General features: G+C 32.1%; 1 protein-coding gene across 1 annotated transcript in view; it reads right to left on the bottom strand.

Annotated features, from left to right (window-relative positions):
* Positions 1–23349, bottom strand: part of LOC115441026 (cAMP-dependent protein kinase catalytic subunit 3) — a 35335-nt gene that overhangs the window by 9618 nt on the left and 2368 nt on the right. Inside the window, exons 2-3 of the mRNA XM_030165592.2 lie at positions 3938–4106; positions 1900–2009 (exon numbers count right to left, since the gene is read on the bottom strand). Of these exons, the coding sequence (XP_030021452.1) occupies positions 1900–2009; positions 3938–4106 (279 nt within the window). The remainder of the gene's footprint in view (positions 1–1899; positions 2010–3937; positions 4107–23349) is intronic.

Genomic DNA, 23349 nt, shown 5'->3' with positions numbered 1-23349 from the left:
ATAAAAACGGCGATAGTAGCACACTTATTCCCAAAGAAATCAGTTATAATAAATTCTAGCGTGTTTTACTTTACGTCGCAAACTATTATAAATAGCGCAAGTAAAGATCGCAACCAGTAATAGATGTTATCTATTTTGCCATAATGAAACATCTGTATGTTTTATAAGTACTAGAAATAAGCAATATTTATCACAGTTCCCAATTTACGTAGTTTATCTGGTGTAACCTAAATTACGTTAAAATACATTACGCTAAAGAGTTTGAGGCTGATGTTGTGTAATTATTTGAATAAAACTTTGTGTATACATTAGCGAACGTGTTTGGGAATGGATACGGTGCACGGGGCCGGGCGTCGCGATGTCTGGCCTGAACTCCACACGGCACATCCGACCGAAATAGTGGATACTTTTATTAATCCGTCCGAGCGTAATAACCTTTGAAAATCTCCTTTTGCATTTTCAGCTGATCGACATTGTGCCAGTAATCGTACAATACATAACGCGAATTTGTGTTACTGACCACAAAATGTCTATTTCGGTCTCGTCTGTAAACATTGCTTTTTTGTTCATTACACAATCAATCTGTATATCGTTGTGATTAAGTTTTTATGTATGAACAAAATGTATTTATATATTGTACACACTATTTTTCTTACGTGACTATGCGCTTGAGGTTTTTTCTTAATTCAAATGTACCCTGTTTGCCTTAGGACCCTAAGTTTCAAGCTAGCCATTTCTACGTCTTCCATCAACATCTCTTTAGTAGAGTTAGCATAATAGTATTCACTTTATTTCGGAATATGTGTTGAGGATATCTTATTTTATAAATAAACATTCGTAGTTCAGCATTATTCAAACGATTCCATGCTAATGTCTACACCTTTTTTCTTGGAACGTGTTTCGTATGTTAAATAATATCATATAATCTAGAGTAAAATGACAACTACTAATTATAATGAGTAATTTAGATCTAAACAGATTCAATCTTGACTGTCGACAACTTGTTTACAGCTTACATATTCACACATAATACTATTGGCTATTTGCATTAACGTCATATTTAATTTGAAAAAAAGAATTATAGATAATATTAATTTGAATTTCAGCGTCATACTAAACTGAAACCTAAGAATAATATTATATACGTAATTAAGTCTGTTGATCAAAATAATAGCCGTGCACTATTCATGAAATACCAGTAAATAATAATTTAAATAATTATAAATGTAAAGTAAAATGTTATATTTATTTAATTTATATTTTATTTAGAAACATAAAAATATTATATCTACTTGTATAATCATAATATGTTTTGTCGGAACATATCAGCCAGACGGCGAGCATCTGTCGCTCATTTCATCAACTAGAGATGACATTTAAATGGCCGCTTGTCAAGATTGTCTAGACTAAATTAAGACTTCTATAATTTCAATTGACGCCACACTTGTTTGCGTTATTGTTAATAAACAATTGGTAACACAAATGGAACTACACACGTTAGGCTCGTAAAAACACCGGCTCCTAGTTGCGGTTACAGAATACCGCATCGTGTGCACAAAATATCGTACCACGTTGTTCCACACGTCTGCTTTGAGTTGGCATTATTCCAAATGTTATTTATTTATTCCGTCCCATTTTATTTATCGTATCCAATTAAAATGTAGAATTATCGCTTTTTTTCTCTTGAATAATTTTCGTCACCAAAATGTAGATGTCGACGATTTCGTAAATTAAATTTTAAGAAATTATGTCAGCCCTTTCATAATAACGTTGTATCATCTGATAATGGCGTTCAAGTTTTTAATATTTTTGCAACGCATTCACAAAATTTATGTTGGGTGACATAACTATCGTCGTTCGAGATATAATTTGTAATTGAAAATACTTGCAAAGACTTACCAATACTATTGCTAAACCTGCCGGCGTTCCTTAAGTAAGAGAACAGCTCTCCGCCGCACACGTAGTCGAAAAGCATGTATATACAGGAATCGTCATGCGTCCACCACCGTCTGTAATAAATCATTCACGTCATTCATCATGAACAGGCTATCATTACCGTGGCGTTCAAGGAATTGTGAGAGTTTGTAGTCAAGCTGGATTTTGTTATAGTAAACCGGGTCATTAAATAGTACATAATATTACTGTCTTTGAACGAACGTTTACATATGTAAACGTTCGTAAATTTTATAATTTAAAAGCCACAAAGCCTTTATGCGCTTAGCTTGGTTGGTTTTTAAATATTTGTGTAAATTGCTTAGCAGTTCTCGGAATGAAACCAATTGTTTATTTTAATATTAGTATTATTCTTTTGAAGAATTTTATAGCTGCATAGAACTTTATACATATTGACTATTTATACATTTGTCAGTTTCCCATACTATGTACTACATAAAGGTGATATAAAATTGCGTCAATCACACAGACCTAAGGAGACTTGGCGCTTACAATATTCACCGAATTTAATTGGTAGGCACAAGCATTCACACTCACACCCTGTTTGTATTCATTACATTATAATACAAATTAAACAGAAACCTTAAACCATGTGTACTTTACAGCCTCTAATCCCATATCCGTCAAAAAATGTCAAAATAAGAAAAACTCAATAAATGAATTAAATCGCAGTGGTAAATTATATCTACGAGCAAGCTCGAATATCCGTCTGCTCCGTAAGCGAGCATCGCCACTAGAGCTTATTGCTCGAGAGGTGCCGAACATGAAAACTGATCCATATTACGGTTACGGTATAAATGGAAACAACTTCTGTGAAAAGAGATACGCTAGCTGCTCACCGGCATTTTAAGAGGTCACCGGGTCGGCTGAATCTACTACAGAAACATTTACACTGGCTAAATCTAAAAACATGTTAAGTAATTCAGGTTAAATGGACAACGAATAACGATTTGCGATGTATTAACGCGATTACTGGAATAATTACACATTGAATTAAGAAAGAAAATCAAAACAAAAATGAAGACATTGGCTCTATGCCGATGTTGTTAGCGGGTGTCGTGCGTCACATGCATCCATACATGTTTAATTAAACGTCTAACATTGTTTCAGCGGTAAACAGTTTTGTTATGATCCTCGGCCCACTCTCGCCAACTTTGATTAGCGTCTAATGTCGTCATGCTATATCTTAATATTTTACTAGTGTAGGTGTCTGGGTAAGTGCTACCGCTTTCTCTATTTTATTGCCAGGCACGAGCGTCTGACTGACAATGAATCCGATGTAAATTGTAAGCATTATGAACATTCAATGTCTCAGAGTGATTGAGTGTTGTGTATTGTTTTGTATTTCGTTATTCGAAGTTTTGTGTGGCACTGCTACTGTTTGAGTAAGCGTGGCGCTTACAGTCATCCAATGGCCTTTTCATCAGTATTTTTTTAAAAATTTATTTCTATATTTATATCTTTTACTATATCAAATACAGGTACTATTAATATATTAATTTAAGTGCGTGAGTTTGTAAAGATGTTTGTATGTTTAATAAAAGTAAACGCTGGCACCGCGGAACAGATTTGAACGAGAATCGAAAATTATTGGCTATTTTTCATACTGGAAAAAATTTATAGGGTGCCATTTCTTCCGGAAAGGATTTTCACAATGGCGGAACAGCGATTAAAAATTGGTAATTAATGCATAGGTTATGAATGAACTAGTAACCGCTGATATATTAATAAGTATAATAATAATATCAGCCCTGTATTATATACTTGCCCACTGCTGAGCACGGGCCTCCTCTACTACTGAGAGGGATTAGGCCTTAGTCCACCACGCTGGCCTAGTGTGGATTGGTCGACTTCACACACCTTCGAAATTCCTATAAAGAACTTCTCAGATGTGCAGGTTTCCTCAAGATGTTTTCCTTCACCGTTAAAGCGAAAGATAAATTCACAAAGTATATTTGATAAGTATAATGCCATGTATACTTACAAATTTACTATGAAAGGGTGATTGATCTCCGCAAGGATATTCTTCTCATTCATGACGTGATCAACTTGTTTTAAGCGTATAACGTCGGCCATTGATAAAATTTTCATCGCCAAATATTCGTCAGCCGCTTTATCACGGCATAGGCACACTCTGCCGAATGTGCCAGTTCCTGGAACAAAAAAATATTTATTATTTTTATTGTGAATACAACATATATTATATCGCAATTTAAGGCGTATGACATGTCTAGTGGTAAAAACCTAGATTTAGCAACAGTATATTTTTGCTATTTTAATCTACAACTTTAAAGATCAAGAAAGAAATAAGTTTCCTAAAATAATTATTGTTATAAAACAGACTTCGACAGCATCGACCTCATTTACTACTAGTCTGAAGTCTGAAAGGTCTGAACCTTGCATTTTTTAAAATACCGGAAACGGCGAAGTACAACTTCCTTTATGCCCTGCGACAAATCTCAAGTATCGCGCAAATCGAATCGGATGGAGGTGATCACCTTACAAATATTTAATATAACCCATCCATCTTTCTCATGGCATTTTAATCTAACATATCAAAAAGAATTTTATCACCCAGATATTGCGGAATGAACATATTTCCCTGAATAAAATGCTTATATAGTGAGTCAGAAACTGAGGTTCCCAATCGAATTTTAATGTAAAATGTAAATAGCAAAAGCTTTACATACCAATGTAAATAAATTAAGAAATAAATTACATGTGCGTATCTTCAATCATCATGAATTTTGGTTATCTCTCCTGCGAATGCCGATGCCGGTTGACTCACGCGCATTCAAGATACGAAATCACGCATGTTTGTATTTACGTTCATTTACTAACACCACTTTACAAACCACACCAATAATTTTACTTTAGGTTCGCATAGATTAGAGTTAGTAATTTACAAAAAAACAATGAAGAGGGAATCTCCAATGATTTTTTAAGAAGTATTAAACTTATTAGATGAAGCGTAATAAAAAATATGAACGCCATTTGAAAACTCGAAGGTAAAAATGAAATAAATCACTACAATGATGTCATCATCACATCGCTGAACGCCTGCTAGCACCATTAATTGACCCCAATATGCTCCCGCGTGATTAACTTATATGAGCGCGTAATTACAACTGTTTTTCTACATTAAGACTTGGTGACTTTTAATTTAAAAACAAGCCATTTGTATTCCTTATTAGATATAAGCCTTTCTTCGTCACGCAATAAATAAAACTGTTGTTTAAATCTCTGCCCACCTACAATGTCATTTGGTCTTCGTGCTTTCACTTTAACCTTCAATAGTTATTATGGTTTAAAATATTTGAGTAACGCCAAAATATAAATGCCAATAAAAAACCAAGGTCAAACGTGTGTTGAACCCTCGCAACCATAAATCAAAGGTTAAAGTTATATCTAATTCATTTATTTTATAGTGAAAAAATTGCATCTGCATATGTCAACTCCTCATTTATATGTATTCGCTAAATAGACTTTTTGTCGACAGTTTGTCGAGTTTTAGTCAATTAATAATATCCTACTTTGGGATGGTTACAACATTTTTTTACATATTATATGTATTATAAATCTGTATATTTTTCTTCCCAACGCCTTGAGTCAGTTCGTTTATGATTATGACACACAATCTATTTGTGAAATGTTGTATCACGTTAAAGAAGTTTATTTTTATATGTTCAATGTACGTAGTACATGTTGATAAAAAAGGAATTTGTTTTAGACACAATAGACACTTATTAGCGATTGATAAAATGTCGGACTTTCGTAATATTTTGTTAACCTATCACTCAAACGTACATACATAAAAAAATAAACTATCTGGAGCGCATAAAATAATATTCATGACTCACAATTAGCAGCTTACGTTATAAATGTAATTAGATTATAAAATGTGTATATAATTTCCGTCCGTTTGCTTTAAGGCTAGCGTCTACATTTTACATTTTAGTGATTAGTTCATTAATCATAGAAAACCAACATGTGTAACTTGTAATTAGAAAGTTTCTCGGAAGTTACTTATGTGTTATGTACTCGAGCGTCGATGTTAGCTATATGATGGTTTTCTAGTAGTACTTAGTATCATCACTTTTATCACTAATTACTTGAGAATGACTAATAAAAATAGTACTTTAACCTTCAGTGGCTAAGTGGGTAGGAATCCCTGCTTGTAAAATGAAGAAAGGTCTATCTTTGGGATCGGACATAAATTTGAAGTTCGATTTAAAAACAGTTTATTTTATTTCCAGATAACGACGAAAGTAAATAGGTTTACGTGGCACCTTATAAAATGTTAAAGCAACACGTTAAAAGTTATTCGACACAGAAATAATAATGTCCTAGAAAATACGATACGTATAAATTCGGTGCCATTTAAAATTTGGGTTAGAAGGCTACGTAGTATATTATTTATCATTATTTACGAGTATAAATTTGTTTAACCTGCCCTTCGGTATTTTCTACGCTTTATGTCTGCTATCACTTGCACAAGGCTCTGTACTAAAGTATTTGGAATAAGACTCATAAATTTCTCGTCGACTGTAAGGTCGATAGGGTTCTTTGCCCTTCTGTGCATTGACATGTTAAAATGTTATAGAGGTTAGTTTATTCAGGCGTGAATATTTAAACCAATAAATCTAATGGTATTTTGGTTGAGTGAGTATAAATTATTTTTTCCAAATGTTCAACAATGCGTATAAATTTTACGTGCGCAGCCAAATCTGAAATTATAAGAAATATCGAAATACATACATACATACTTATTGGTGGCGCGACTCTTTGATAATAAAATAATTAAAAATGTCTTTTAAAACAAGTTTTTCTATAAAGTAATTAAGTGAGTTATTTTGCGAAATAAAATTGCACAGAATATTATTGTACCAACTGGTGCTGTGGATGTAAAAATAAAATTTTGAAAAATAAAAACAAACGGCAAGCATCGTTTGTGATCCTATTGCCTAAAAGGCTTAGTTTGGGGTACCCGATGACATTTCCTAATAAATTACATATGTGGATTTATGAATACTATTTCATATTATTATTCGATATTACGTATAGAACCCACGTGCAAAATTTCTTGTGTCAGACCCTCGTTTTAGCACTGCGTTGTCGTACAGGAATATTATTGATTAATATTTTTTCACTTGGTTTTAAAACAAAAGTAACACGTTGACATCAATTGAATTAAATGAAACCGATTAAGGCAATTCGTCGTAATTAAATAATAATTAATACGTAACTTTTAAAAATATTTTGGGAAGAAAATCTATTAAATATTTGAATTGTAAACTTACTTATTTAAAGCAAGGTCAGTAAACTATAGAAAGAATATTGTGATGTATTGATGTTCATATTTGATAACTGTACTGGCATGAAATTAAATATGAAAAATATATATTAAAATATTCACTTATCTTATTAAAGGTTTTATATATTATTAAAAATACATAAGTAGGACATTGAAAATATATGTAAATTCGGCGAACTATCGGTGCACAAGGAATTGAAGTCATTTATGCAACATATAAACTTGCAACGGAAGTAGCATATAATATTTTTTTTATTATATATTTTTCGCTTTAAACATAAATATGAACAGCCCACACGCTAGTAATATCTGCCTCTACTTTTATGACGCAAATCTTTTAACCGTCCCAATTGCTATCCTACATTAACCACTTCAGTTCGTTGACCTCGAATATCTCAATGCCTATCAAATAAATAAAAATAACATACCGTTTAACACTTAGGTAATAAAAGCTATTAAATAAAAAATAAGGCGTAGTAGAGTTCATTGTTTAAGAAATATTGGAAAAAAATACTTTCAAACTATAGATTTTAAATGTATATCTTAATTACGTTCAAGAACTTGCTAAATGTTTGAAAGAATCTGTAGCGGTATTCAATATGATCCGATTACGTCTAAGTAATATTATGTGCACAACGGTTGCCACAGTTTCACATAAATAATATGAAAGTTTGTTTATTTTGGTAAGACAAAGCGTTGTAACCCGATCAAATGTGCAGAAGCCTTGACTGATTTGTCCACTATTTAAATTTGTTTACATAATCTACAAATTTAGAATTAACTTCTTAATTAAGAGCTTTCACTTGATATCAGAGATATCAAACAGGTGTCTGTACGATGTTAACCTTGATGTTATTTTAAAGTAAAGTGAAATTAGATTATTCCGCCATATTGGATTATAGCCGCTATCTCATCATGTAGTTTAGATGAAACGTGGGAACTAAATGAACCTACTTACATAATATCTATAACAAATAGGTAAAATCAAAAAGCGATTAAAGCTAAAATTTCTTTCCATTCGATCCTTCAGTTTGAAATAAAGTTTTGAAACAAGGTATCCATAGTTGTTATATGTCACCGGCAGTGAGCATAAGAGCTCAGGCAATGTATAGAATGTAATGAATATTATTTTCCATTGTATATTTACATAGGGAATTTATATAATACCTAGGGATTGTATATAATACCTGTAATCCTCTGGCAATATGTAGAGTAAATAGATTTTGGTCTGTATTTATAAATGTTATGTCTATAAAATGGCGAACAAATAAAACACGTTATTATTATGTCGTTTCACGACATTTAAACCGTAGAACATGATATTCTATGGGTTAAATAGTCCTTATTCCCTTCATGATACCCAAAACAAGATTTTTAGGACCTTGCATGGCAGTTTCCCAATAAGATAGAGAAAGTTTTCTTGCAAAATTATCTACAATTTTCCAAACATACTGCGTCAATGGGTTTTGTACATAAATCCCCTCTCCAAAATCAAACTTTACTTACGAACACTTTCGCCTACTTAAGGTCACTATGTCAAATTAAGTTGTAACTAACTATAAGAAGAAAGTTTGCAACAGTTAATGTGGCCTTAAGTTTACATAATAGACACGTTTATTATTTAATAGTTTTGAATCGCGTCGAGTTCAGAGGTATCAGTGAAGGGCACTTTTGTTAAAAGAGATTGGACAGGTTAAGCCACTTTCACTAACAGCCGACGCATAATGCACGACTGCAGGATATGTTGTCTTTTTTATGACTGATGCCGGCGGCTTCGTCCGTGTGAGACCTTTCCTAGAATAAAAGTATAACTACGTACAGTTTGAAATAAAACATGTTTATCTGTAAACTAAATTTCATCTAAATTCGTTTAGCGGGTTTTGCTTTTACTTCTTAGAAACATCTAGAGATTTTCACAGACTTTCAGATTACTTTACTATAAGAGTAGGTAACAAAGATTTATACTAATATTATATGAAGGAAATGTTTGTTGGGGCCAATCTCTGGAACTATGTACCAAACTGGTTTCAAAAATGTTCCACAAATTGGAAGCTATATTACCCCTTACTGCTATAGGCTACTTTTTATCCTGGGAAAATATTTATCCAAATACATGTTTCATTCATGCGGGCAGAGCCGCGATTAAAAGCCAGTAGATCTATAAAGTAACAACGAATGCTATTTTTTGTGTGTGCAAGATTAGATGAGCTGTAATGCATCTCGCAACTTTATAAAAGTCATTGATGTTAATGGAAACGGCATGAGTAAATAATAACATAGCGGTATCTTAAACTGTGTATTCCAAGCGCTGCATGTACCTTATAAGATTTTATTATAAAAATAAAGTAGTATTTCTGCTTATTATTTATTAGCATATTGTATTAACATGATTAGAAATATTGTCTTGCTCTTGTACCTTCTCAATAGGTTGATTAAGGTGGTAGCTCAAGGTCCATTTTCATACATTTTGTTTCGGCTTTAATCTGGGTAACTAAACAAGTATTGGCAAGTAAAGAATTTAAATTCACGTCTAGTTAGTGATTAGTTCTCGCAGTTGAAAGAAAAACGTAAAATAATTAATAATCATGGATATTTCGGCCTTTAAAATTTAATATGACGAAATTTTAAAGGCAGAAATATCCATGATTATTAATTATTTTTACATTTTTCTTCAACTGCGAGAACTAATCACTAACTAGACGTGAATTTAAATTCTTTACTTGCCAATACTTGTTTAGTTACCCAGATTAAAGCCGAAACAAAATGTATGAAAATGGACCTTGAGCTACCACCTTAAAGGAAAATATCATCGTGTTTTTTATATGTAATACTAAGTTAAGTTCCCTAATCTGAACTCAACAAAAACCGTTCTCGAAATAAAATCAAGACGTCCTACTATTGAAAAAAAATTAACTATCGGAGCAGCAGGTCCAAAGAGTAGCAAGTTCAAACAAAAACGAAAAACAAACTCCTTAGTTTTATATAAAATTATAAATACCTACATTTTAAGTTTCATCTACATATTTATAATTTCTACGAAAACGATACTTATTTATTGGCTTTCACGTCCATATAATAAACGCCGCGCCGTTTCAAATTTTCACTGGGGTACGACAAATCGATTGACAACTTTCTTGTACGTAATTTGTCTGGGTTACTTACTTATCATTCCTTAACTCCATAAACAAGTTCATTAATCATTCATGTCCGTCCAAATGAAATATTATAATGGTTATTTTGAAAGGTATCTATTGTATTTATATATTTTGACTTTGCCGATGTCTGCTATCTTAATCTCATTGAATCCCGTTTGGATAGACTTCGTCACAGTGCAGACGCTATCAATATTTTGCCGAGAAACTTTTCACTTGCTTAAAAAACTTCAGAAACTACTACAATTTTGATAGTTCATAATATCTTTTTTTTCAGTAATAAGACGACATCGTCTGTGTATTGCCTTAGCACTTTCAAATGTTCTATATTTGACTCATACATCCTCATATTTTGCTCACAATATTATGACCATTAATTGTTATTTCATTAATTTTCATTTCGTTGAAAAATTTATTTTGTTTTCACTATATTGTTTTCTGCGTAATATTCCATTGCTCTTTGTCAAAGTGTTATCCAATAGTGCCAAAGTCTACATAAAATCAATGAACATAAAATCGAGTCATTGAAAGAATAATTAATTCACAATAGCATGTGGTAGTCCCCGATATTGATCGGAATGCAGTCAGTTAGAACTGAAGTAGGTGGTGTCAACATTATTCTCAGAACCATGCAATCTAAGTGCTATATTCAGACTACAGCAAATAAAATAGCAAATTACTAACATATTATCAATTTGAATTGTGCTCGTGAATTTTTAAAAAGACGGTGAGGGTATTCCTTTTTTATTGGTGTCTGTTGATGGTTCCCGATAAAACAAAGTCGGGTAGTCTGTAATAATAACTGTGCAAACAAGGAAGACAATCTTGTTGAAAATAACAGCTGGTGTATAAAAGAACGCCTCGCCGTTAGTCGTGGAGCTCCATTCGACCGTGCTAAATGAAGACGGCCGCATTCAATATTACCCGACCCAGATGACGAGATCACTCACTCTCAAAACGAAAGAATGAGTTCTTCAAACTCTAACATCCACAAGACCGGAGTGGGTTGCCCTCAGTATGATCAAATTTAAATGGTTGCGGGCGCCTAAATCGTTCACTCGATGTCCGATATGTTCGTATAGGCCGACTCGTGTCAGTCTCACAAAGGTAACAGCCACGCCAAAAATCACTATGTCAGTGGTAAAGCGGTTCAAGTTTATCCTGACGTGTGCTTATTTGTATAGATATATAAATTTATTTTATTTTTATTGGTTCACAAAACAAGTCACATAAAATAAACTTTCATAATAATAAACACAAGAAACCTGACTATTGAATGCAACCTTATATTATATGTTAATACAGCATACTTAAATTAAGATGCCATTTTTAATTACTACTATCCATTGGGATATAAATAATTCTAATTATGACTACTCGATGTTGGTTTTAGCTGACGCCTTCGAATCAAAAAAGATAATAATATTAGATAATTTTTATTTAATGTATGCTGTCTTATAAACTATTAAATAATAAATATTCTCCCTCTTCTGATACATAATTTAATGCTTACTCTTTATGTTTCTTTACTTATAGTACACAATAAATATTTTGGTATTCTAGACAGTATTGAATACTGAGCATTAATTCTAGTTTTAAAAATTATTTAAAGAAATTAGGTTAACTTTGAATTTAGGATCTTAGATTACTGTAAATTATTTACTGACTAACAATTCCAACCTTTAAATTTGTTGAAAATAAACATTTCGACTATAAGTTGAGGATTACAGTTAATTTACATTAAACCATGATTTAAAAGATTAGACAAATTTAACTAAATGAACCACTAAACCTTGTGAACCTGCGGAACAATAAATCGGAACAAAAAATGAAGTCGACCTTGTCCATGAGAACGGGCAGTGGGCCGATGCGATAAATTCATCAATATCATGCTTCACGACTACATTGTCTCTGCTATTGTGTTGCACTAATACATAATCTGATACATTATATATTGTGGTATTCTAAATGACTTCGACAATTATCATATAATTAATCTTATCAATTAATAAAAGAATTCGGCTTGTAAAGAATGTTCAACGCTTTTGTAGCTCTATATTTTAAGCTATTGCGATGTTAAATAATAAATAGTCTATATTTATTTTGCGACTTTAATGATAACTATTATTTTATTATGTATAAAGTGTAAACTTAATATAAAAGTTCATAAAACGTCGTTAATTTAATCAATTTCCTCGACCGTTTCACTAACGTAGTAAACCTGAACATTAAAATGTTATGTTAGTTTGGCCAGGACGTACGAGTTGTTTTGGTAATGTAAGTGGCTAATATAACATTTATTTTTATACGGACCTTGTTCCAATTACGCTCTAAATGTATCGTGTGCCCTGTACTCATCATTATTGCTCTATCGTCACTCGACCACACTGGGTACGTCCAAACACTCCTGAAAATAATATTGTGCGTCTCAACAGATCAAAACACTTGTTAGAATCAGCCTTCGTAGCAAGTCGAATCTAGAGATAATTGTAAACTATATTCAAGTATCCTAATACTTGAATATAGCTTACAATTATCTCTAACATGTCATTGTTTTTTTTTTTCAGCTCGCAGTGGAGCCGCGAAAGTAATTAACGTATTAAGTATAATATTGTTAGATTACTTATTAAAGTAATTTGAATACAATATTAAATTTAAAATTGTCATAAATTATATTCAAATCATTACACAACATCTGAATTTAATTATAGTATTTACTCTATAATTTCTGTCGAAGCTGGTAATATAAACTACCAAGTTTAAAAAACTTACCATTAGTTATTTCTTTAACGTATTTACCGTTTTAGTGGCTTACATAAAACAATGCTCATATAGTCTAGTCAAAGGCAATGTAAAACCTAAGGCATTTAGCACCAGTAAAGTGACATAATGACAATTGACAACGCATACAAAAATATCAACGTGTATTTTCCTTCCGTTTCTGCTTTCCAAACGTTAAAATATTTACACGTGACGTAAATCTTCTATAGCACTGCCAAATATTTGTTCGTAGATATACATTTCAATAGCTAAGTAATAAATATAGGGATTTCCTCAACGTGCTCAACATAACATGTGGATATTGAATAGCAATATGTTTTCCTTCAAACTTAAAAATTATAAATATATTTGGCAGCCTCCCTGGCACAGCGGGAGATGAGCTGATTGTGAAACGCCACGAGTTCGATTCCCGCACCGATGTTTATTTTATCCAAAAATATTTCTTTTCGCTTGGGTGTTCTATATTTATAAAATACGTTGATATACGTGCTTACGTACGTATTATTGTACAGCTGTTCGCGGAGCAAACTAATTTCGACTTAAGTGATGAACCGCTAAATGTCAGGCACTTTCCAAGAATTATACTTGATGGGCAACAATACGTGCCTGGCACCGTAATCAGAGGGAAAAGTTTGTTAATTTTTGTGCCTTTTTTCAGGACTGGTTTTAACTTTGTACTAGTTAAATGAAAAACAGAACAGATAGATGATTTTATTTATCAAAAAACGTTATTTAATTATTCAATATGCCAGGTTATCCTAAATTTGTACTAAATAAATTATCGTCATGGACGAAGCCGATAAAAATCGGTTACAAATAAATATTGTAATACAAGATTTGGTATTAAATTCTACTTTTGGCTCGCCTCTTTATTCTTACATGATCTGCACGGATTGGATAGCCACAAGACGGGTTGTCGGCAGACTGACAGCTGCATATGAAAATGAAACTAAATCCATCCTGCCAATGTGAAGTGTTGAAGGTAAGTGATAATGAAAAATCTAATCAAGATTTTAAAAATACTATTTTATTTTTCTACATTTGTAAAGCAGCATTAATGTGCATGTTTCCGCGCTTTCCACTGACTATTACAACATCTGATCGCAGCTGTTCACGTCCTTTAGGGCCTGCTACAATGCAGTAACGCACATTAATCTCCGTCTATTTGTTATGGCTATGCACAAAGAACTAACCTTCAATAGTAGGTAAAATGTAAGCATCGTGTCTTAAATTAAAACGAGCGTTTTCAACACTCCATTGGTTTAAACGTTTAAACCGTTCAATCCCGCCACAGTACTAAATACGATAAATACTTATCGGATTTTATTTATTTTTCTACTAGTTTAAGTAAAGACTTTCCTTGAATACATATTTTACTATTCTTTTTTCGAATATAATAAATTAATAATAACGTTAGTGCAGGTTTTGATTTACTTGTTTACTAACCATTCAAATCCATTCGCCGGTTTATGCATGATGTAAATTCAAAAACCCATGCGACATTTTGAGCTTACCAGACGTCGCATGGTGTACAGTGGGTGGACCATACACTGATTGTATCTATGTCTTCACTCGTGAAGTGTCATTATGTCATAAATAAATGGCCGTGCAAACAAAAAGTATGTAACCGTCGCAGCAAATAAATCAAGTTACCAGGGTAGCAGTACATTGTCAGTACTTCATTTGTTTATCTGTTGTATTTTAATTTGCTCATTATGATTTCTGGAAGCTCAATAAATATCTGAAAATCCATCAAGCAGTCTCAAAAGTTAATGCATGTACAAATTTAAAATAATTATTTAAAAATCTTTCAAGATTCTTTTCAATATTCATTAATGGATTGTTTTTAATCTTTATATAATAATTATACGTTCTCGTAACTGTCAAAGCATATAAGATGCTCGTCGTACGTCAAGAGGTTAGTTCATTTCGTTCATTCATAAATTAGAGAGATGGTGCCGAGGTGACAGTTTGGATCTCGTCCAAAATCCACAACTTTGACTTTCATCCTTGACACGAAGTAGATGCGTTACATTTAAAATATCATCTTTAGCTATTTAGATTATAAAGACTGAGAGCCATTTTCGGAGAGACCTATTTTTTAATATAATACAATAATTCACAGTTCGCATTTTAGTGCCACTCATAGATTTAGAGTGTATCAATCCTAGATCTGTGCACTCACCGTTCATCAACAAGAAACATTTTTAATAATGAATATTATATTATTAACTTCACGTTTATTTTGATACACTGGTAAAGACTGGGTCTGTTGAATATTAAATATTTATTATAGCTGCAATGAAGACTGTAGTCTTTTCTAATCTCTAAAAAAACTAATAAGAAAATACATGCGCACGCAGTCTCGATTAATAGCTAATAAAATAATAATCTTAAATGCACACTGTTTTCACATTTGCACAAAGGTAAATTCGACTGACTCTAAAACCACCATGATTAAAGCTATCACCAAGTCGCGTATCGATTTAACGAGGTTTACAAACAGACAACGGCACTTTCTTGACTTAAAGAATAAAGTTTTTATAATACCTATATAATATGAGTCACCTATGCGCAAAATTACTTCGTCATCCACGTCGATTTTCTCTTATACTCGTTAGTAATCAATATCTATTAAGGCTTTTATTTTTACGCCCATATTAATGACCGCAGTCTGAGCTGTTGCCTATTTTCACAAAAAGTGTAATTAAGCCTATTCCAAAAATAGGCCGCAGTTGAAGGTTTTGCTAACATTCCGTTCGCCACTCTCTTTTGTAACAAGCCTAGTCTCCATTCACAAGATTCATTAAATCTTTCAATAAATTATACAATAGTTAAACGTTGAAATCATCAGTAGTTAACAAAGGAAGTTGAAACTTAATCCAATTATTAGCTTTGTTTTACACGTGCGCGTGATATATGTTGCATATTGATCACAAAACATTACGCCAGCAGAGGCTTCCTGTTATTATATCGTGCTATTTTCCAAAGAAAAGACAAATTAGAAAACAAATTCTCTTCAGAAATATTGTGTGACGGGCGAAAAATAGATTTAAGTATTTTAAAATTTTATAATAAAATTTTCGTATTTTAGTATCTTACAAATACAAAATTTTGCTTAGCATATCACCTAGACGTATTATAGACCTAGACTAATATTCTTTGTAAGATAATTAATAAGTGAAATTAACATAACACACAATTACTATAGTAGTGAATAGATTCCTTGAACCTTAACGGGTAAGGTGACATACTGAATTTTGTTAGTCAGTACGTAATCGATAAAAATTTACAATGTAAATTAGTTCCATGCGGACACGGAGGCGATGCATGGCACTGCTAAAGGTTTTAGCATGTATTTTGTACTTCCGTCGCATGCTGTGGTAAAATCACGCAATTCACCCACGAAAATGAATAATTCGTGAAACAGTTTTATAAACATCCTCTATATATAATAAAACAGTAACAATAAGTTACTTAATAATTAAGTAGGTAACATCTATTTACCGGAAGAATATTAAAATTTTAAACAAAGAATTCTACATTTTTGTGGTAAAATTATACAACACGGCCACGGTCGCATGTATTAAGTAAACCTAAAAGTAAAATAACAGTAACATTTTCTTATATTTCTCACAAGCCGGTAAAAGTCTACGAATATTTGGTAAAGTTATTCACATACTCAACAAAAGACCTTGTTAGCACATAAAAACTTTCATACGGAAGAAATTTGGATATAGTTTATTTATTTATGAGATTTGCGTACAAACGGAAAACAAGAAATGTTAATTTGTCTATCGATCTATTTTATAACATATTTAATAATAGTTGTCAAATGAAGCGATCTCGATCTACATAATACATAGTGTGAATAAAGATAGCAAAAAGCTTTAATCAAAGTGTTAATCCGTATGATAATGTGTCGAGGTGAGCAATGAATATTTAATGAGTGGACATTTTATATTCATAACGAGCAAGTTCACACGGTTCAACGTTCTTTGATCACACCACGAGTAATCACTGCGACTGTCTCACCCATTGTTATTTTATTTTTTATCTGCTCTTGTTCTTCCCGGTGCCGGAAACGGATGCGTTTAATTAACTTACACTAACCTCCGCCAGTCTCAACACCAGTGCAATTTTTAATCTTACCTTAATACACTGTAGATGTTATCCTTTTACATAAATTACGGTTACGTACAAATAATTGTGTACATTCAAATTCATTTGCGTAGATTGGTGTTGTACATATGAACCTTTTCACCTCACCGGTCAAAGTTAAAATATTATATTTATCAAAAATTTTATGCAAGCTTTTAGCTATAAGATTTTTGTCCCTTTTTGTGCCTTAAGAATTAAATGAAAAGCTATTGTGAAAAAATATTTTTTTACATTTGCATACATAGTAATGCGTGGGTTTTATGTGTATTTATTTTCATTATTTGTTATACATCTGATGTTAGTTTAATATCTAAATAATTGAAAAAGTATTGAAGAAAGGTATACTATATTGATTACTATAACCTCTCAACCTCTCTACATTTATAGACGTAGTCATGCTGAGTTATTATGAAGCTATTTTATAAGATTATGTTTGAAAAACCATTTGCTTTTCCATAAAATGTATCATCGTGCTCACTTTTCTGTACACGTAGGTACAGTTTGTGAAGGCGAGTCATCAAAGCTTTTTGCCCATATAACATCTATTATTAGATCTATTGACGTACATTATAACAGATATGAGATATCTCAAGTCAATCCACTCATACCATGACCGTTCCAAAAAAAACAATATCGTATCTCGCCGGATTATTCTGTTGAAACATAGTATAATAATCCTAAAATCCTGTACAAGAGTTTTCAACTCTTGGCTTTCCACTAAATTGCGATTATTGTAATAGGTATACACAAAAAGAGCAATTCATTGATTATAATTTGTTTTAAATCCATAGAGTTTCACCATTATATATATTACCTATTTGTTAACTGCCCTAAACGATACCAATTAAACTAGTATTGGTATATTATTTCTATCTGTATTACTTTGATGAGTAATTAAAAATAAGGATATAAACAACTTGTTAGTCATAACGAAATCTTCCAGTATTGTCTCTTATAAGAATTTTAAATTCTCTACAAAACACGTGCTAAAAGTGTTAGTACGAACGTAAATACGTCGTTTTATTAACTCTTATGATACAAACGTCATGACGTGACGTTTTAATATATTGTCGCAGCAGTAAATGAGCATTTCCCAGAAGCGTGGGAGTGTTCCGACTGCGACCGAAATGTGGGTCGTCTTCTCCGGAAAAGCGAAAATCTGTTTAACTTGTAACGGCGATGATTGCTATTTACATTACCAACAGATATCGGAAAAAATTAGGCCAATCTATTATATATATTTTGTTATATTTCAAACAGTCCTCTGTGAAATAAATGGATATTTATATGATTTTTAGTTGATACTCTTTTAACATCCCAAAACAACTGATGCAATACATTTGAAAAAAAAACACAAGTCAAAGACATTGCGAAAATATTGTGTTTTAACCACTCACATTAAACATGTAAAATACATATACGATAAACATTAACAATACTTCCGAAATCAACGAAGCGTACTCATAATGTGAGACAGGAATAAGTCGTTGTGAAATCCGGCGTCAATCAAGTTTCCGCGCCAACAAAGTGAGGCGAGCACACTTTAACTTGCGCTTCTCCACTTTCGAGTTTGTTGACTTTAGAAAACATTTCACTTTTTTCTTATATCTCGACAGGGTGTTTAGTATGCCAAAACCAACTTCGGTTACGTTTGCGTTGTGTAATGAAACCTGTCTATATCGATCACTTTACCGATTGTTTGTTTACGTATTCTTATAAACGCATACTTGCAAATAAATAAAAATATAATAACGAGACGATTTTTGGCCAGTATCCGTTGTTCCTGATATCCTTACTATTAACGCAAATTAATCTTCTACCAGTACTTGTGAATTCTATTGAGTATATTTATTTGCGTTTGTACAATTCCATTTGTAAATTAAAACCGCAGGTCTGACTTTACAATATAATGTACATATTCCCTGTGTTTGATCTAGACAAAACTTTATATTTCTCGCAACTCTATAATTTATAGCTTATAAATAAAATCTTCTATGTATATAAGAACAAGGCTATAACTAAATTTTACGACCCTTCAAAAAACAAACGATCGAAAAGGTAAGCAAAAAAATAAAATTTACGACGTACAAAATAACGAGAATACAATTTGCATTATTTTTTGTTACGATATGAAAACCGAATCGTACGATTTTTTTTATTTCAGTTTTCGGCTCTTGACTATACTGCCAACAAAGCATCTAAACATATAAACCAATTTAAATGCTTCGAGGTTTAATGATATGAAACATTATATGCGTAGAACAAAAATCATTATGATATGATGAAGACGCAGTTAGAAGCAAAATATAAAACTAAGTATTCAGAATCAAAAAGGCAAAGAAATTCTTAAAAATTCAGAACTTTGGTATTGTCAGAAGAGCATTTTTTTGCTATATAACAGTATTTCAACCTTCAACGCCCGCATCCCAGTTTACGTGTGAATATTAATAATAATGACGAATTAATTACAATCCTATGGAAATCGGCCAAGGGTATCAATACAAGCACTACAGCACCATATGTCAATGATCATTCATGTATTCTAACGTAGGATATGCAAAAGGATCAAAATATAAGTGAAAGATAATATTATATCATGACTAAATATAACAAAAAATAGTTCTGTTTTTAAATTTTCCTTTAATGTCAGGCCTGAGTCAGTAAACTCATTTTCAATGAAAAGCCTAATTATAAGCACAAATTATCTCGTATGCAGAAAAGGCTGACTCTACCTGATAGAGAACAATCCATGTGAAGTAATTTGCATACGCACCATCCGCAATGATTTCTTGTACATACGTTAATTAATAATGAGATGGCCGGTTCCTGTAATAGCGGTACTTGTTCAGAACAGTGACGTTGCGACAGCAATGCTGACGCGATGTCGATGCGCATGATGCAGGTGTTAGCGCTGTAACTGGAGCGACGAGAGGATAATGTACAAACTAGATCTGTTTACCTACCCGAGAAACATTTTGTGCTCTGTTTCACCAACATAATTGGACAGTCTACAGTAATTTCGCTATATTGTGTTACGGAAACCGCAAAATCTCTAAAAAAAAATGGATATGGTTTCAGTCATGTTTAGAATTGTTCTTTATTCGACGATAATAGGTGACCGGTTTATAAAATGTCTCCGGTTACATGTAAAATACGTTGGTGTGCATCTATATATATATATATATATATATATGTACTGCGTTCGTATGTAAAACAGTAGACCGCGGATGACATACGAAATACCGATAAAAACGGTAACGTTCACCATCACTTCTCACTTTCACTAATATTTACTTTACATGATTTCTTTTTAGGTATATTTTAATATATCTTTAAATTTCTCTCATTTTAATTCCGTTATCAAAAACAGAGAGCTATTAGAAATACGTCACACTTATATAATGTTGCCCTACATCATTTTATTTAAATGAGTATTTTTAGGAAAGACTTTTAAAATACTCACCGTAATTTCGTATAGGTCACAGTGTCGTAAATCAATAAACAGTAATGCAGTCTTCTAGCTTTGAAATCAGTAATGAAATGGGCAAGCAAATTATTATTTGGTATTAGCTCCATCTAAATTTCGTGGCAGTTTTGATATCTTGGCAATATTGGCACGTAAACCTAATAATACACAGCGGTAATGCGCTTGCATTACCTAATGTATTTACATAAGGACCAACAGAACACGCAGCCAAATAAATGAAAGCAATAGTATTTTTGATTAGAAAATCTATGAAATGAAATAGACGAACAATAATTCGTAAATAATAACATTTCTTTATGCCTCGGTACCAAATGTAGCAATACTGAATGTAACTGAGCTCTTGACCTGTTTTGGGTTTGGGATTGGTATATAGATACAGGAAAATAGATTGTAACTAATAGTATTCCTTGTCTTATCATTTGTAATCAGACAACCTAATATATTATTATATCTCGACAATAAAGTGTCAAACATTTGCCTGCTTCGTGGTTTATCAAATTTTAATAAAATTGCAAAACTAACTTAACAATATTATATTTCGATTGAATTGAACAGAATTTGTTTTGAAACCTTGATATAACTAGATATAATAGTTTATATTCAATAAGCTTAATTCGTCTAGAGCTAAGCTAGGATCTAGGAAGCGGTTATTACTTGTAAACCACATAGTCCCTGGATTCGATTCCGAAAAAATAGCTTCGGGCGTCTTCCAAATTTCACGAGACGGAAACATCGTCGAAAAAGGTAAAGATACTCTTTGTGTCTTTGTCTGCCCTTCACTTCTAAGGAAATTATATTTACAACAACAGTGCTATATTTTGATATACAACTTCATAAACGTCAACAAGGAAATGAGAGTACACGAAATTAGCTGGGTGTAGTTCGATCGGCCTTGGCCCATTTCCCTGGCCCTCCTAGAATTAGGTCGAGGTGTAATCTCCTGCACTCACTTTGCATAATTTTGCGATAAGGGTGTCAATTATGCCGCTTTCATGTCCTTGCTCTGTTTATGGAACAACGTTGATTTTAGTTTTACTACGGTAGTATTTAGCAATCACACTCGTGATATCGTAGACAAAGAATTACTTGCTTTAAGATTGCAATCATACGATCAATCATTTTATCAAAATGTTTTCATCGACATTTGTATATGAATGCCGTATGTTCGTCAAGTATAGACAGAGATGGAATTAGCTTTCGATACACAAGAGCTAAACAAAAAAGTACATGAATCTGATATACTTAAATCATACTCTACAATGATGATTACAATTACAAAAAGACTCTCAACAATGCCTTCAAAAATATAGAATGATATTACACTCTTCGCTGTCATATTGTAGAATGAAAACTATAAATTATAACGAACATTTAATAGTGTATAACAAAATAGTCTTACGACGTCGTTTACAGTTATGACTACGCATAACAGAAATATAAAAGATAGTCCAAACATAATTGCCAAAAAAAATAAAAATGCGATATTTGATCTGTTTTTTTTTTACTTAAAGAACAAAGGAGCGCAGCGAGTCAATCATCTAAACGTAGCAGTCACGTTTGCCTATACAGAGAATAAACACCGCAGAGAATTTTAATAATACCTACTGCATAGCACCGCACTGCGCCCGTCACCCTTGCTCGCTTATACATATATTTTATATGTCTTCTCTTAATATTTTGAGATCCTAATATTTGCGTAAGCACTTCCGTAAACAAGTATTTTTGATAGAATATTAAAATCTGTAGATTAACGGCTGTGTTATGCTTTGACAACATGCTCTTTGTAAATTCGTTCATTTTGCAATACGTTAAAAAAGATCTAAACATGTTTATGATTCATCAATGCTAACCCTTGGTAACATTGAGTACCTACTGAACTGTAACGCTCAATAATTGCACCGGTTACAACCTCTATAAAATCCACATACAAGAACACTTGGCTGCTCATTGCTGATTAGCTGTATAAATTGACAAAAAAAAAGAACACCAACTTTATAATATTTGATTTTAATAAAATTAAAAAAAAATACGTAATCAAAGCTTTTTATAATATTTCAAAATTATGAAGCATGGCACATCGAATAGAGCTTTAAAGTTCATTGTAGTCTTATAAATTAATGATATTTTTCTCTGGAATTAAGGTTCAACTAGGCCCTACCTCCAACAAAACGGCGCGCTGACCATATTTTTACAAGCATTGTAATTAAAATTTGTAATAGAATTAAAATAATATTAAATATCATATTTCTGAAATATGTTCTCATTATTCTTTTGGTTTAATAAGGGATATTTTAGTAGATTAAAAAAATATTTTAAAAGTTTAAAGAATAAATTATTATTATGAAACTTATTCATAAATTTTCGCATGTTCCCGACCGTATCTCATACGCCATGATGTATAGAACGAATGCTCAAGGCTATTTATTTGAGGGAGGGCCTTAAGAAGAATATGAAAATAACAATATTGTGTTTACGTTATGTATAAATAAATTTTAATAAAT

This window comes from Manduca sexta, chromosome 23 (genome assembly GCF_014839805.1).
Source record: "Manduca sexta isolate Smith_Timp_Sample1 chromosome 23, JHU_Msex_v1.0, whole genome shotgun sequence".
Classification (NCBI taxonomy): Eukaryota; Metazoa; Arthropoda; class Insecta; order Lepidoptera; family Sphingidae; genus Manduca; species Manduca sexta.
This window is presented reverse-complemented; position numbering and strand designations above follow the sequence as displayed.